This window comes from Cucumis melo, chromosome 10, assembly GCF_025177605.1.
Source record: "Cucumis melo cultivar AY chromosome 10, USDA_Cmelo_AY_1.0, whole genome shotgun sequence".
Classification (NCBI taxonomy): Eukaryota; Viridiplantae; Streptophyta; class Magnoliopsida; order Cucurbitales; family Cucurbitaceae; genus Cucumis; species Cucumis melo.
The window spans coordinates 7,375,004-7,392,222 of NC_066866.1; the positions used below are offsets into that span (position 1 = coordinate 7,375,004).

The window sequence follows — 17,219 nt, forward strand, 5'->3', positions numbered from 1 at the left end:
CTACTCCAATCTAGATGATTCTTTTCAAGATTCTTTATACACGATTATTTTGCTATTTTTTTTACATAGTCGTTTAGATCTGATTACTCAAATGTAAACGACGTAAAAAAAGGAAGAGAAGAAAGACAACGGAAAGAAATTACAGCGAAAAGAAAGAAGAGGAAAAGTACAAAGACGATGGAAAGAAATTGAAGCGAAAAAAAAAAAGAATTGAAAAATAAGAAAGATGATGGAAAGAAATCGCGGAAAAAAAAAGACGAAATTGTAGGACGAAGATGATGAAAGAAATAGCAGGACGAAGATGAATCGTGAGGAAGAGAAGAAAGATGGAAGGACAAACCTGGAATATTTAAAAAATGGTTAACTTTATGGGCTTTGTTACATGAGCCGTAAATAGTTTGGTATTTTGTTACATTTACAAAAGTTTCCGTATAATAATTTTTTTTAACAAGATCCAATTAAATGCTCTTAACCGGAAGCTTTTTCGTGGCTTATTTTATTTTATGTACTTATCCCATCAGACACTCTTTATATCTTCTATATGTTTGAATGGAATCATTTATTCTTGGTTCGAGGCAGGACAAAAGTTCTAAGAGGTGTCAACCTAGTTGAAATATCTGTAAGCTCCTCTGATCCCTCTCCCTCTAGTATCTGGTTAAAAATAGCTAATATTAAATTAATTTAAGAATTTCTAATTCCAACATATTTTTTAACTCCTTTCTCCATATTTTCATCTTCATCAACATATCTTGTTATATCTTTATGCCCTGTTTTCTCAAATATTTTCTTTATCTTAATTCTCTCTTTGTCACTATGATTGAGAATAAAAAGGACTTTTTTCATGCACGATCAACTCAACAAATAGAAGAAATAGTGGGGAGAGAAAGTGAACGAACACTAGTAGAAAAAGGGCCTACGATGACAGTTAAATGTCGTCATTAAAAGCTTTCGTGACAGTTTTTTGCAGTCATTGATGCGACAGTCATGGAAAGTATTTTATGACAGTTCCCCAAAATTGTCACGAAATATGGTTTTTCATTACATAGAATAAATGTCACGAATTCAGTATCTTATGACAGATTCTAACTGTGATTATTTATTTTCGATGACAATTAATAACCATCATTGTTTATATTTTATGACATCGGATAACTGTCATTGTTTATACTTTATGACAGCGAATAACTGTCATTGTTAATATTGTATGACAGATATTAAATGTCATTATTTATCTTTTATGATACTTATTAACTGTCATCATTTCACTTTCCGTGACATTAATTAGCTATCAATAAAACTTTTTCGACGACAGTTTGTTTTTTTACATTTAAATGTCATAATTTTGGTTTCAGTCACTATTTTTTATTGAATCTTGCTTTTCATGTTGCCCTGCCATTACACATACCATTACACAGACCAATACAATCACATATGGAAAGAAACGGTGAACACTTTAATATCAAGAAACATACACTTCATAATATCGCTTTAAGTGTTGGTACATATATGGTTTGTTACAAACAAGCTATTTAAATAACTAGATTTAAACCAGAAATTTTTCTACCAAACCTACAAAAATGCCTATACATAAATGAATTTCCGCAAATATAGCTTCGCTGCTCCAATAGATTCTGGCAAAACCTAGTAAGAAAATAAAAGAAAACAAAATTGATTCAACAATACAACACATTCACTTCAACAACACAATACACATTCACTTCAACAACACAAGCACATACACACTTCAACAATAGTAACTTCTAAGCTTGACAGTAAATTATTCTTTTCTATAACTTCTAAGCTTGGTATTGGAAATGTAGAGGGTATTCAAATGGAAAGCCTTACATATACAGGTTACAAAATTATGCTATTGTTTAAGTACACAATGCACAATTTCATCACTAAAAATGAAATCTATAAATTCATCCATATGAAAAAGAAGAAAAACATAATCGCAAATACCAAATTCATCCCACAAACCATGCTAAATTAATTACAAAACTTCACACAAAGTCCAAAACCAACAACAAATAACAAAACTCAAAACTAAAAATGGGCTTTGCATAATTACGAGCATGTATAGCCGGTAGAGATGAAAAATTGAGTGCCACACCTTATTTTTCACAAAAGTATTATACAACAGAGACTCAGGTTTTCTAATCATCAAGAGTAAACCTAAAAAATAAAGTAAGAATTGCAATAAATTTAAAAAGGCAAAACAAAAGTGTCATTCATTCCTTGCAAGCCACTTCAAGATGAAACTATAACACAAATAGTTTTAATTTTATAGCTTCTTCAAAGTCTTCTTTCTCAACAACCTTTACATTATGAGGCAATAAAACTATAACACAGTGAGAGGTACGTACATTTGCAAAGGATTTAAAAGCTCATTGATGTGCACCAAAAAGTTTTATACCCAACAGACCTTGATACATATAATGAAGTATGAAGAAGAATTACTCGCTATACTTTACAAGCACTAACTTTTGGAAGAAACTCTCCAAAAATATTTACAAGGTTTCTGCAATGAGAAATACCCTAATTAGATCAAAATTCCTTAATCACAATTTCCTTATTATAAATTCACTAAAAATAAACTAAATTATCACTATATAATGTTATATATAATTCCACAAAGAAGTTTCTTACCAAAGATAGGACTCCATGTTTAGTTCATAGCATCCAAAGGAACCGAGCCTGACCTACAACAATAAACATATATATAAATCTCAACAATCCATCCCATAAGAAAATAAAATCTTATCCATATTAAGAACTAGTGTAATAGGTGTTGAAATTTAGCAACTCATATTGTATTTAGCATCACTCCTTATTGCAAGAATTATTATGACCATCTTAAAGTTAAAAAGTTAAGACTATATCTAGCCGATCACTTATTGCAAGAATAACATCACTCCTTATTGATCACTTCCGATCCAACCAATACTTTCTGCTCTACATCTGAAAGAGAATCAGGTGGTTACTTAATATTATAAGACAAGGTTGTGACAGTGAACTTTAAAGCTAGGCTTCAACCAATTACAATGAGTAACTAGATTAGTTACCTTCGCCTCTGTCATTTTAAAACTTCAAAGAAACTACACGTTTACGGATAACTCATTGGTGGTGTGTTCGAGCTAAATCTATTTGAAAAGTCGATACCCGACCTAAAGTGTATGATTTAAATTTTCAAACAAATCATTTCAAACCAAAGAAACTACTATAGAACCAACGCATCTAACTACAAATTCTTCAACTTAAAGGATATCTAGCATGAAGGTTAACGATCATTACCTAAAAAATTTGAAAATGTAACAGGATCACTCGAACTAGACCAAAAACTTTGAAATTCTATCATAATTTAGCACTTCTAAAAGGGTATCATTCAATTTTCTAAAAGGGTATTTGAAAAATTCCGCCTTTTCCTGCCAAAGACGCATTTTTTGACCTTTGATGACAGTTATTTCTTTCCTCCTTTCAAATTTTGGATGGAACCAACTGTCATAATAGATGGGTTTTCTTGTAGTCGAAGGGCTCTAAAAACTAATTGTCAATCGGTTTACATGAAAAAATAATATGCCTCTTCTGATTGTGAATATTGTGTTGCATTCTCATTTCTTATGGTTAGTTCAATCAATCCCTCAACCCCCACCTCGTTCCATCGAAGCATTAAAAAGGAAGAATGAATATAGTAAACAATCTCAATCTCAACATTTATATTTCAGGTACCACATCCATAAAATTGAAGCCTCTTTACAATGGAGTTGTAAAAACAAAAAAAATTGAGAAAAACACATATGGTGTTGCACCAAAATATCAAAATCCGTAAAAGAAAACAAATGAAAAAATTGGTGATTACTGAATTATAGAAGAAAACAAATCCCCTACGTAGACTTGCCAAAAGTGTGTTTTTGTAGAAAATGATTTGATCAATGATTTATTATTTTATTATATTCTTTTATATCGAAACCCTTTTATAACGTACAATTAAAAGTGGTTAGGATTTTGCTAGGCATAAGTGTAGGTGATGTAGCCTTTTGCTGTCTCTTGTAAATGGCAAATCAAATAAAATTTATATTCTATCGTTCAATGCTACCTATACTACAAAGTAGTACCAGTGGGAAGACTAGGATGATTTGCAGGGAAGTATGAAGATTAGTTTCTCGAAGCTAATTATTTAGTTAAAGTGATAAATGGGGGGCGGGGTGTTGGTGTGGTTTTTGGGATTTAAGTGAATAAAGTGCAATAAAAAGATAGAAGTGCAATCAAACGAAACATTTTAGCAGAAGAGGTGATAAAACAAGGAAAGCGTCAACAACAATAAATCAAATGAACCTTCAGTTAACCAACAGAGGATACGACTACTGGATCAGATAAAGAAGTTAACAAAATAAACACGCAAGATTTTTAACCTAGTTCGATGACACAACATCTACGTCTGGGGGGTCCTTGACCAAAAGATAGGGCTTTTGTTAATTTGATTTAGATCATAAAAACAGTCTTATAATCTTTAGTACAGAGATTACAAAATCGTTTTAATACTCTAAGTGATGCTATTAACAAGATAACCTAGATCATTTAGAACAAATCAAATAAGATATATTTTTCCTCTTTCATGTATTTTTTTCTAGATTGATAATACATAGAGTATTAGGAAATTCTCCCTCTTATTTAAATGTCTCTTACAGATTAACGAAATCAGTGTAAACATCACACACATCTGTTTCTTCAATCAAGATCCACAAGACAATCAAATGTTTTTCTAAACAAACTTACATAGTTCTTTACTTTACTCAGAAGTTTGCTGTGAACTATAATTTTGAGATGTTTGAGTGTAGTGCTTTTTTTCTTCAAACCGGATGTATATATAGGAGAGTACGCGACGCATAATTTGGAATAATAAAATCTTTAACATATAAAATCTTTCCTTAACAAGATTATTGTTTGCCAAATAGAATAATCTTTTTGTAAGAGAATCTCATAAGGAAAACTTTCTTAATTTGACAAAATAATATTTTCTGGACAAATAAGCATCTTTTTATGAAGAAGGTCCCACCAAATAACCAACAAACTCTCTATTGGAATCTGCTTTCGTTATTTATTCTACCATGCACAAAAGACAGTAGTCGGTCCAATAATCATATGTAACGGCCCAACTTTTTATACTAAGTTAAGGTCATTACAAAAAAGAAACAATAACAAGAGACGCTTTCTTGAAAAGAGGAAAACTAAATTTTCATTAAAAACATAATACTGAAACACTAATAGATAGACGAGAAAGCAAAATTGAGTCCCCATATGACATGTCATGAATCCTTCTCTATCGCTCGTCAGCTTTCCTTTACCTTTACCTTTGCCTGAAATATTAAACATAGAAAGAGTGAGTATAAACCTATACTCAGTAAGGGACACACTACTAGTCCCGCTAGGTGTCTGTTAACTTTCCATTAGAGTCCTGTAGAGTAGTACCCCGAAATTGGCACGTTCCCAAACACGTGCAATCTGTAATCCCATAGGAACATCTCTGGTCTTCGGTGAACCCAAAGGAACACCTAGGACAAACTGGTCTTTAGTGGACCCAAAGGAAACCCTAAGACAATCGGGCTGTGAGTGACACCATCGAATCACTCGTAATCATGTCTATGTCATATTGGACTAGTGATCCCGTCGGACTACACAGTCATAAAAAGGTGGTGATCCTGAGAGACACCCATGTGGGTACGACTCTAATAGATAAAGTTAACAATATAACCTATCCATAGCATGTACATAATATAACATCATCATAACATGGCATAAGTATCGATCATATCATTCTTAACAAAACGCAGTCATCATCAACATATTACCAGTCATAAACATAATATCAGTCATCATCATCAATCATCAATATAATGACAGTTATTATCAATAGCATCAAGTTATGCATTTTAACTACCATCAATGCATAATCATAATTAGATGCGGTCTCTAAATTCAGTTCTAAAGTCTAGTAGGAGAATCTCTTACCTAGAGATTTTAGCCAAACAAAGTACTTCTTAGCTGACAGTAAAAATACTCCAATTAATTTGATCCTAATCATAAAAGGAAATTCAGTATCTTAATTAATGAAATTAGTAATTAGCTATCATCCAAAAATTCTCCCAAATCAATTAACTTTCTAAAAATTGGGATTGAAACCAATTCAACCTTGATTGGGAAAAATCCAATATTTAAATCTTAAAAAATTAGCCAATTGAACCTTTAAAGAAACACCAAATAGATCCAAAATTAAATTAACAAAATCTTAATGTAATTTCATTGGTTTACCAAGGTTACTTAAATGGAAGTTGAAAAATTCTTTTATCCTTGATGGAAAAATTCATCACTTTAAATCTTAAAGCCTTGCCAAAGGGACCAACCTTAACTAAAATTGATGAGGCGGCAACGGCAGAGCATTATCTTAAAGAAGAAGATGAACAACCTTTTTCTTTTCCTTTTTCCTTTTAACTTTTTTTTATCAGGAAACAATGTGGCAGGAGCCACCTTTTATTAGACAAAGCTCAGTTACAACAACACCTAGCACATAGGCTTGAGGATAGCCTATATATTTTAGTCTAACAAAGCTTTTATGTTTAGGGAAATTGTTGTTTGATTATAGTCCTGTAGTTCCTTACTTTTGCTGGACCACATTCCTATGAGATTTTGTATATCATCCCATATGTTGTTTATGCTTCTTTCTGAGCTTTTGAAGATTCTACCGTTTCTTTCCTTCCACAAGCTCCGCAAAGTTGCGATCCCTGCATTGAGATGTATGATGTTCCTTCTTGTTTTCCGCTTTAAAGAGTAAAGATCTTCGAAAATTGTATCCATACTTTCTCTGTTGAAGTTGATCCTTGTGCTATTTGTGAGTTTGTTCCAAATCTTTTTGTGAAATTGCACTGTATGAAAATGTGTTGATCATCTTCGTTTGCTTCCTTGCACAAATACCACATTTTTCCTTTCAACTTAAGCATTGCAATGATATTTATAGACCAAAATAATAACAATAATATTTATTATTATTATTATTAGTTCCTTTTCTTTTTAGATTATATATATATATATATATACCCAAAATACACATATATTTTTATTCCCATTATCTTTTCTCAATAGATTCAAACATAAAAATCTATTAAACCATTATTCTTTTTTCAAATTAATTATATATCTTTTCTCGTCCAATCAAATCAACCATCTCTCTCTTTATGAATTATCTTCTTTCCAAATAAATATAATTATATTATGTCATATAATTAACTTTACTTTCCCATATTAAATTGATGCTATCGTATTCCACAAAAATCTAAATTATTAATTAAATATATATATATATATATATATATATATATATATATATATATATATATATATACTGAATTAAATCAAATTCCATTGAAACCAACTTTTCCCTTCAAGATCTTAAATTAAATTAAATTCTCAATTCTTTTAATCAATCAAATCTTTTCCAATAAATCACTCATAAAATTCCAATACGAATTATCCTAACTTAACCATTAAATTTTGGCTCCAATTCTTAATATAACACCCAAATAATTTAACCTAATTAATAAATTATCAATTTTCTTTTAAATAAATCAAATTTCTTCTCTTTCCTTATTTACCCAAACATAATAGCTTCTCTCCAGAATCAATATTTATTTTTCTGCAAAATAATTAATTATCTTTCACAATAATTAATTATTATTTATCTTTATCTAAAATAATTAATTATCTTCCACAATAATTATTATTATTTATCTTTCTCTAAAATAATTAATTATATTCCTCAATAATTAATTATTATGTATCTTTCTCCAAAATAATTAATTATCTTACACAATAATTAATTATTATTTATCTTTCTCCAAAGTAATTAATTATCCTTTTACAAATAATTATCATTTTTCTCCCTTAATAAATATCTTTTCTCCAAAATACATATTATCTTTTCCTTAAATAATTATATTTCAACAAATATAATTATCTTTTCCTTTCAAATAATAATTATATATATTTCCATATCTACGTATAATTATCAAATCTCTAACAAATTTTCTACTCTACAATTTAATTAAATAACATCCATAATTATTTAATTTAATTCAACTTCAACAACACTAAAAATCTAACTTTACTTAATCCTCTTAACATACCATTTATTCAAAAACTCAACAAACACCACATGCCAAAACTTCTAATTAATTAAATATTCATCCAACAAATATTTAATTAATTTCAATTCCTACAAAAATTAAATAATTCTCATTAAATGAATTAAAAAATAACACTCAATAAACTAAATCAAATTAAACAAAATTAAGATAATTAACTCTAAAATTAACTTAATTTTTGGGGCTTAAATAATAATCATTAATCGATTATATTGTTGTAAATAAAAGATAAATTAAACAACCAACTACTAATTGAATAACTACTGCATCATAGATAGATAATGTGCAACATAAAAATAGTTTCACAAAAAAATCTTCTGTAGAACTTCCTCCTCCTTGCATGCAAACAAATAATTAGGAAGCTGGAGAAAACCTAGAAGACTCGGAAGATTCTGAACAACATGAATAACAGTATCAACAGCCACACGTCTGGTCGTAAGATCAGCAATCAATTCATTTAGATCAAGAATCGTCACACTAAGAGACCGCGATTCATCATACAAAAGTTGCAGTAGTCGAGAGGCTAGCTTAGAAGGAAGATGAAGATCGGATGCAAGAATGTTCAAATGTGCGGCATTCTGAGAACCAACTCCAGGAGGACGAAACACTGAAGGAATATCAGGCACATGCGATCTCTGAAACAATTTATAACTGAGAGACATTGTGTGAGGAGCAGGTCCTTGGATATCCTCATGAGTGAGTACTTTTGGATGTTGAGACAATAAAAAGTCATTGAGTAATTGAGGAAAATAAATAGGGATATTTACCCAAAAAGTATCAACAGGGTGTAGCACATGCGGAAAATAAAGTCTTTACTTACACAATTCTTTATTTTACTCAAAAGTTTGGTGTAAACTATAATCTTGAGATGCTTGAATGTAGTGCTGCCTTGCTTCAAACCAGATATATATATAGGAGAGTATGTCATGGATAATTTGGAAGAATAAAATCTTTCCTTAACAAAATTATTTTTTCCCAAATAAAATAATCTTTTTGTAAGAGAATCTCATAAGGAAAACTTTCTTAATTTGACAAAATAATATTTTCTGAACAAATAAACATCTTTTTATGAAGAAGGTCCTATCAAATAACCAACAAGAGAAATACAATTGTACGCCCAATGTAATTTTGATCATCGAATTATCAATGTATGGTTTTTAACTTCTTACCCATGCCTAGTCCAATTGATTAAGAAACACAATAGTACTAACCAATGGTCTTTAATATTAAATTAGCTAATTTAATTAGATGGGAAGCATCCTAATCAAGTTAACTAAAATTGTACTACACGCTTTAGGGATCATTACACTAAAATAAATTTATACTAAGAAAAACCTAAATAAAAATCTAATATGATTTTTCTTATGTCAATAAAACAATGCTCTGTGTTGTTGACCACAAATCACAAGTCTATCTAACTTATTGTTTCTTGGAGATTAACATGCAATTACAAGTCACCAATTATACATTAATCTATAGCATGAAATTACACAATCAAGCATTGGTTGTCGATCAATAAGAAAACGATGTAAATCGTAATAATCAATATATCCAAGATTAAAACCCATAGACAATGAAATATCAATTATACTATCAAAATACTTCAAAAAAAATACAATGAGTTCTTCTAAAATCATAGATCTTACTTTACCATAATGGTGAAAAGGATAGAGACCCACATGGTTTTTACTTCGTTATAGAGACAAGATGAAAACAAATCTAAAATTTAATATTATAGATGGATAGATGATGGACAACAAAAAGAGAAAAGAAGATACTGGTCATTGGTCCAAAACAGCCACCCGAATCAATATATGACCGAAAAACAAAAGCTACAGAATCATATCTGTGCAACGGTGCCACAGTGCTATAGGATAGCACAACCACACTGTCACATAAAAAAGAGGATTTTGCACTCGTTTTAGATGGAGTTTCGTAATTTTCGGGTCTTTCAAGCTTAAATATATACTTCATTAAAGCTTCGAATTTTGTAATGTTCAATTCTACCTCTTTGATGTTCGATACCTATAAAATAATTAAATAAACATATAGACGTAGGAACAATTAAGCGGAGTTAGATAGTGCATTTATGATTCTACCTGTGAGTGCAATGGTAAAATGGACATTATAAAAGAGTAGGGGCAAAGAGGGAAGTGAAAAATTCTCCCCACTTAGCCATGTTTAATATAGTAGGGATAGGAATATGTAATAAGTAGTGTTTTTTCTATTTAATTTTCTGTATACTTCTTCCATCTCCTTTAATTATTAAAAGGTTTTCCTCTCTTTACTCTTTCTCTCTAAATTACTATTCTGAAGTATATTTTCTTTTATAAAAAGAGTAATAAACTTTATTTCCATTAAAAGAACAAACAACAAGAAATGATAATCAAATACACATTCATATTTTTAAAAAAAAAGTTAAACAAGATATAGAAATAGTTATCAAATATATTTATGTTGTCATTCCTTGTATACAATGGCATTCCTTTAGCTTTGTTTATGTATTTCCTGAGCTTCTCTTAGTGTACTATATCCTTTAATATTAATGCATCTTTCGATCTTGCTAAGATATGATAAAAATAGACGACACGTGTCACAACCTAATTGAGATATTTCGATGTACTTTCTATCCGTCTTAGCTTGTAATTAATTATTGTTAAAAAAGAATACTCAATTAACTAGAAACAAGAAATAAGAAACGAAAACATTACAAAACGGAGTTGAAGCGTGCAAATTTGTGGAAATGATTGTTATCATGAACCAGAAAACATTAAATAACTCTTCCTATAAAAGGCCCTTATTCTTCACTTTCTCAAATCACGTCCTAAAGATATCAAAGATTTCAACTGATAGCAAAAAGCACTACTATGTCTTCTTCTCTAATCTTCAAGCTTTTCTTTTTTAGTCTTTTCTTCAGTAATCGACTCGCTTCTAGATTGGATTCTGACGATGATGGAAAAAACGTATGAAAACATTCAAAGCTATATGAACAACTATACTTAATGAAATATGTTGGCTTTTATTTTACATGTGTTTTTTTTTTAATTTAAAAAAAAAAACTTGCAGATTTATATTGTATACATGGGGAGGAAGCTAGAGGATCCTGATTCTGCTCATTTACATCATAGGGCAATGTTGGAACAAGTTGTTGGCAGGTTAATATTATTCATGCAAACATATAGTTCTTCTTCTTCTTCTTCTTCTTTCTTCTTCTTCTTCTTCTTCTTCTTCTTCTTCTTCTTCTTCTTCTTCTTTCTTCTTCTTCTTCTTCTTCTTCTTCTTCTTCTTCTTCTTCTTCTTCTTCTTCTTTTTTCTTTTTTTCTTTTTTTTCTTTTAACTGTGTCTAAAAACATGACCCCTAAAAAATCCATTGTATGAACATGATTATTACTATTATTATTATTTTGGAAAAGATGATTCAATAGGTATATCTAAATGATCTCTACGCGGACACATTCTTAGCACCCCATATAGATATATCATTAAACACTAAGGAGTTCAAAGATTAGTCAAACGAGCTTATTCAAATGTGATTTTAATTGGAAAAATTTAGTCACTAACATTGGACAAAATGAATATCTAAGATAGAGATGCAGCATAATCTAGGATCAAAATGATTATTTTTTTAATGTCCAAGGACAATGGTGAACCTTTTTGGAAGTTCTTAGGTCAAAAAGAACCATTATGAAAGTTCAAGAAGAAAAAGAGACTCAACTATTCTTTTTACAAGAGTTACAATTTAATTTTATACAATAATTATTCTTTTTAAAAAATGATTAAAGTCGTCGTACCGTATTAATTGTGTTTGAATAATGATTGATGATCTTGTATGTCTTTTATTTCAGCACTTTTGCTCCAGAATCTGTGCTCCACACTTACAAGAGAAGTTTCAACGGATTCGCAGTGAAACTTACTGAAGAAGAAGCTGAAAAGATTGCCAGTACGTAATTAGCATTAGAAGTTTTATTTTATTTTATTTAAAAGAAATTAATACATATGTTTTTTTCAGGTATGGAGGGTGTGGTGTCTGTGTTTTTAAATGAAATGAACGAACTTCATACGACAAGATCATGGGATTTTCTGGGTTTTCCACTAACTGTTCCTCGTCGAAGTCAAGTGGAAAGCAACATAGTTGTTGGAGTTTTGGACACCGGAATCTGGCCGGAATCTCCCAGTTTCGACGATGAAGGGTTCAGTCCTCCACCACCCAAATGGAAGGGCACTTGTGAAACCTCCAACAACTTTCGTTGCAACAGGTATTTATCTAGTTTGATGTAGGATTATAGATTAAATTTAAATTTAATTTATATTATTAAGTAGTATAAGAAAACAAAAAAGATGTTATGAAAAAGCTGTCTAGTAAATCGATTACTTAATCTCACAGGGTAGTATGACAGAGAGAACTATGAAGTATCAATTTCGTTGAGATATTTTGGTGAATTCTTTTAGTATCCAAAAGAATTTTCCTTTAAAAAGAGACAAAGAAAAAGAAAATTAGTATAGTTTTCCTAAATAATTTCTGAAATACTTGGTTCCAATATATTTTTTCTCTAAAATAACATTATTCATTTAATTAGTAGGATGTAAAAATTTGCTCCTTCCGTTTTCTTGTTGTTTCCTCCAATATCATCGGTTACTAATTAACGATGAAAATTATTGGTGCTTTGTTAGAAAAATTATTGGAGCTCGATCATATCACATAGGCCGTCCCATTTCACCCGGTGATGTGAATGGTCCAAGAGACACAAATGGACACGGGACGCACACTGCATCAACAGCGGCTGGTGGTCTAGTTAGCCAGGCAAATCTATACGGTCTCGGGCTCGGGACGGCAAGAGGAGGAGTTCCCTTAGCGCGAATCGCTGCATACAAGGTATGCTGGAATGATGGTTGCTCTGATACAGACATTCTTGCAGCATATGACGATGCCATTGCGGATGGAGTCGATATTATATCTCTTTCAGTGGGTGGGGCTAATCCACGACATTATTTCGTTGATGCCATTGCCATCGGATCTTTCCATGCAGTAGAGAGAGGAATATTAACATCCAATTCTGCTGGGAATGGAGGCCCTAATTTCTTCACCACCGCAAGCCTGTCTCCGTGGCTTCTGTCTGTTGCTGCAAGCACCATGGACAGAAAGTTTGTCACACAAGTACAGATTGGTAATGGACAGAGCTTTCAGGTCATATTATTAATTCTCTTTTCCTTCATACTTTTTCATAGTGCGGTGCAAGCTTAGTGGGCTCAACACACTGCTTGAATCTGAGCTGACCTAACATTATATTCAACAGGACTCAAGCCCATGGCCACTATCTGAGTTTGGCCTTTTAATTTGGATGAAAGCTTGAGTAATTATGCTTGTTCAGCTATTGAAGGCTGATTAATATATGTGAAATTTTCTTAATACTATTTGTTTTCAAATATAAAAGAGTCAACTTATTTACAAATATAGCAAAATCTTACTATCATTGATATGTCATCTTATCATGAGCCTATCACGCATAGAAAGTAAACTTTTGCTGTATTTGGAAATATTTTAGAGGTTTTACTACTAAAAGCAATTTTGTTATAAAGCAATTTTTGTTTTGAACTGAGTTTGAATCGAGGAAGAGTTGAGCTTCGATAACAGACCTTTGGGCTACGAGTTTCAATGATTGATGGGGGCTAGCTGATTATCATCAATGCTACATCGATCTTAGAGTTCTAAATTCAAACTCGTTTGTAATTATTATTAATATTTTAAGAGACCAACATATGATACCTCTTTGAATGTTATTATATATTCTCTCCCTTGTATGTTTCTCAATAAAGTGTGATTCCAAAAAAGAGATATATGGTTATAATATTTTTGTGAATGTTTGCAGGGAGTTTCAATTAACACATTTGATAATCAATACTATCCCCTTGTTAGTGGGCGTGATATACCCAATACTGGTTTCGATAAGTCCACCTCAAGGTAATTCAATTTGTATTTGAAGATTATATGTGTCAGGAAATTTCAATGAACAAATTTGTATTTATAATGAAGTTGTAGGGTTTGAAAATAAAAGTGATAAAATATAACGTATATCTAATTTGAAACAGGTTCTGCACGGACAAGTCAGTGAATCCCAATTTGTTAAAGGGAAAAATTGTTGTTTGTGAAGCGAGTTTCGGTCCTCATGAATTCTTTAAGTCCTTGGATGGTGCAGCGGGTGTCCTCATGACATCAAATACGAGGGATTATGCAGACTCCTATCCCTTGCCTTCTTCCGTTCTCGACCCAAATGATCTCCTTGCCACTTTGCGTTATATTTATTCAATTCGGTATGATATATATACATATGTTACTGCTCTCACAATTGATTGGTTTTTGTTAGATAAGATGCATTTCCATTTTAAAACCAATGGGAAAGAAGACAAGTAGCTCATGTATTTTATAAAGATTATAAGTTTCCTTAATTTTTTCAAAGTGGAATCACTCGACATGCAACTTCAAGATGATGTCTTTTTTGGTTCACTATTTTTTAGTTGACATCTACCAATTTGTAGGCAAATGTATAGAAAAATTAAGGAACCTCGCGATGTTATGTTACAAAATGATCAACAAGAATTACAAAGAAATATAAAGAGATATCAACAAACAAATATATTGATTTACTTATGGTGCGTTAGCTACGTCCACGAACCAGAGGGACAACAAATGAAGAACTTAGGGTCATAATCATAATTAAACATTATAAATATTTACAAGCGATACCTTATGCTTGGTTGTTTGTAGACGTCAGATAATAGACTCAATGTATTTCAAACATATTATAAAATAGATGTGAGGTGTTCTTCTCATTAGCAATTCGTTATGAGATGGATGGACATTCTATTTGTGGAACGGCGAACCCAACGAAAATAACATGCTGAGTATCCCACACATTGTAAAGGCAGAAAGACTTCACAATTATTGACATTAATTAAGTTAGAACCCCATTTCATGTAGTACCATATATGTTGAATTATTTATCAATATTGACATTGTTTAAACCTTTTCTGCTAATTATTAACTTCTGATGATTAACAGCTCTCCTGGTGCAACCATTTTCAAGAGTACCACAATCCTCAATGCATCTGCACCTGTTGTTGTTTCCTTCTCATCCAGGGGTCCTAATCGTGCAACTAAAGATGTTATTAAGGTTAATTTTTTTTCATTGAACTTCGTAGTTTCTATATTCTTAGTGTGGGTAAGATGGTTAATTAAATAGTTTAATTTCATGAACTTGCACTAATATTTCAGCCAGACATAAGTGGTCCAGGAGTCGAAATTCTAGCAGCATGGCCTTCTGTTGCACCAGTTGGTGGAATCCGTAGAAACACACTTTTTAATATAATCTCAGGAACATCAATGTCTTGTCCACATATCACTGGAATTGCAACCTACGTTAAAACATACAATCCTACTTGGTCTCCTGCTGCCATCAAGTCAGCACTCATGACAACCGGTAACTATTTTACCCTAAGTCGACGCATCTTTAGTGCCCTCGCTAAATTCTAAGACTAGTAATATTCATTCAAAATTACAAATAGAGTCTAAATACAAACCGAGCTTCATGGATTTTGATACTATATTAGCAAAATATTGTATTGAGTTTTCATCGGGATAAGAAGTCACTTTCACATTTTTTTTTTATAAGATAGATGGATAATACTACTCCAATTACCGATTGGCTTTGGGATAAAACCTTATATTATATATCATACTCAAAAAAATTATGAGCCAAAGATGCAACATCCTTTTGAGAGAAAATATTAAAGAGATTTCACATTTATAGGATAGAAATTAGGGTTTGCAATGGAACCTTATTTTATATAATAACTATTAACTTCATAACGTGGTTATTTAATTTTGCGACTAAAGAAAATACAAATAATGACCACTTGGGTAGAGAATGTAATATAAAATAGAATGGTTTGGGATATGGTACTCATTTTGTAACTCATCTTTATTCACTTTGTACAGCTTCACCCATGAATGCTAGGTTCAATCCACAGGCAGAGTTTGCATATGGTTCAGGCCATGTTAACCCGCTAAAAGCAGTAAGACCTGGGTTGGTTTATGATGCAAATGAAAGCGACTACGTTAAATTCTTGTGTGGTCAAGGTTACAACACCCAGGCGGTTCGACGTATCACCGGAGACTATAGTGCTTGTACTTCTGGTAATACTGGTAGAGTATGGGATTTAAACTATCCTTCTTTTGGACTTTCAGTATCTCCTTCACAGACTTTCAATCAATACTTCAACAGAACTCTCACGAGTGTCGCCCCTCAAGCATCAACATATAGAGCTATGATCTCTGCCCCACAAGGCCTTACTATCTCAGTGAATCCTAATGTTCTATCATTTAATGGCCTTGGAGATAGAAAATCTTTTACCTTGACAGTTCGAGGATCAATAAAAGGATTTGTAGTGTCAGCTTCTTTGGTGTGGAGCGATGGTGTACACTATGTGAGAAGCCCTATAACCATCACAAGTCTAGTTTAATGACTTTTGCCTTTTTGAAATAAAGAAAAAGGAGTTAAAATAAAAAGAAAGTGAAAGTGTGGGAAAGAAGTATCGCATTTCTTCCATTACTCTTTCATTTTTGTTTGTTCTTTGTCATCTAGGTAAGGTGGTGGCGACTTTTGAAATAAGTGTGTGTCTATACTGTCACTATTAGTAATAAAAAAGTGTTCTCTTTGCTCGCGATCATTGATTGTTTAGGTCTTATTTGATAATTTTTTAATTTTTTGGTTTTTGTTTGTAAAAGTCAACCAAATCACGACTACCTCTTTTCTTTCTATATTATGCGAAATTGATGCATCTTCTCCATTGTAACGTGTCATTGGTATCATCCTTAGGCTTGCCATTCCATCTAGATGGTGCCAATGACAATTAGGTTTTTTGTTTTTTTTTAAGAGATACTAGTGAAGGGAGCTAGAGAAGAGCTCGCAAATTTTATTGCCATAAAGGAAGTACAAAGTATCGATCCGTTTACATAGGTAAACTACA

At 31.5% G+C, this 17,219-nt stretch overlaps 1 protein-coding gene across 1 annotated transcript; it reads left to right on the top strand.

Annotated features, from left to right (window-relative positions):
- The first annotated feature begins 11,027 nt into the window (after positions 1-11,027).
- On the top strand, positions 11,028-16,919 carry LOC103500253 (cucumisin-like). Its single transcript, XM_008463499.3, has 10 exons — positions 11,028-11,158; positions 11,262-11,350; positions 12,041-12,135; positions 12,205-12,451; positions 12,867-13,380; positions 14,063-14,154; positions 14,283-14,504; positions 15,253-15,364; positions 15,466-15,670; positions 16,189-16,919. Exons 1-10 carry the CDS (start codon positions 11,063-11,065, stop codon positions 16,710-16,712), a joined length of 2,196 nt encoding a protein of 731 aa, XP_008461721.2. The 5' UTR covers positions 11,028-11,062; the 3' UTR covers positions 16,713-16,919.
- Positions 16,920-17,219: the final 300 nt, after the last annotated feature.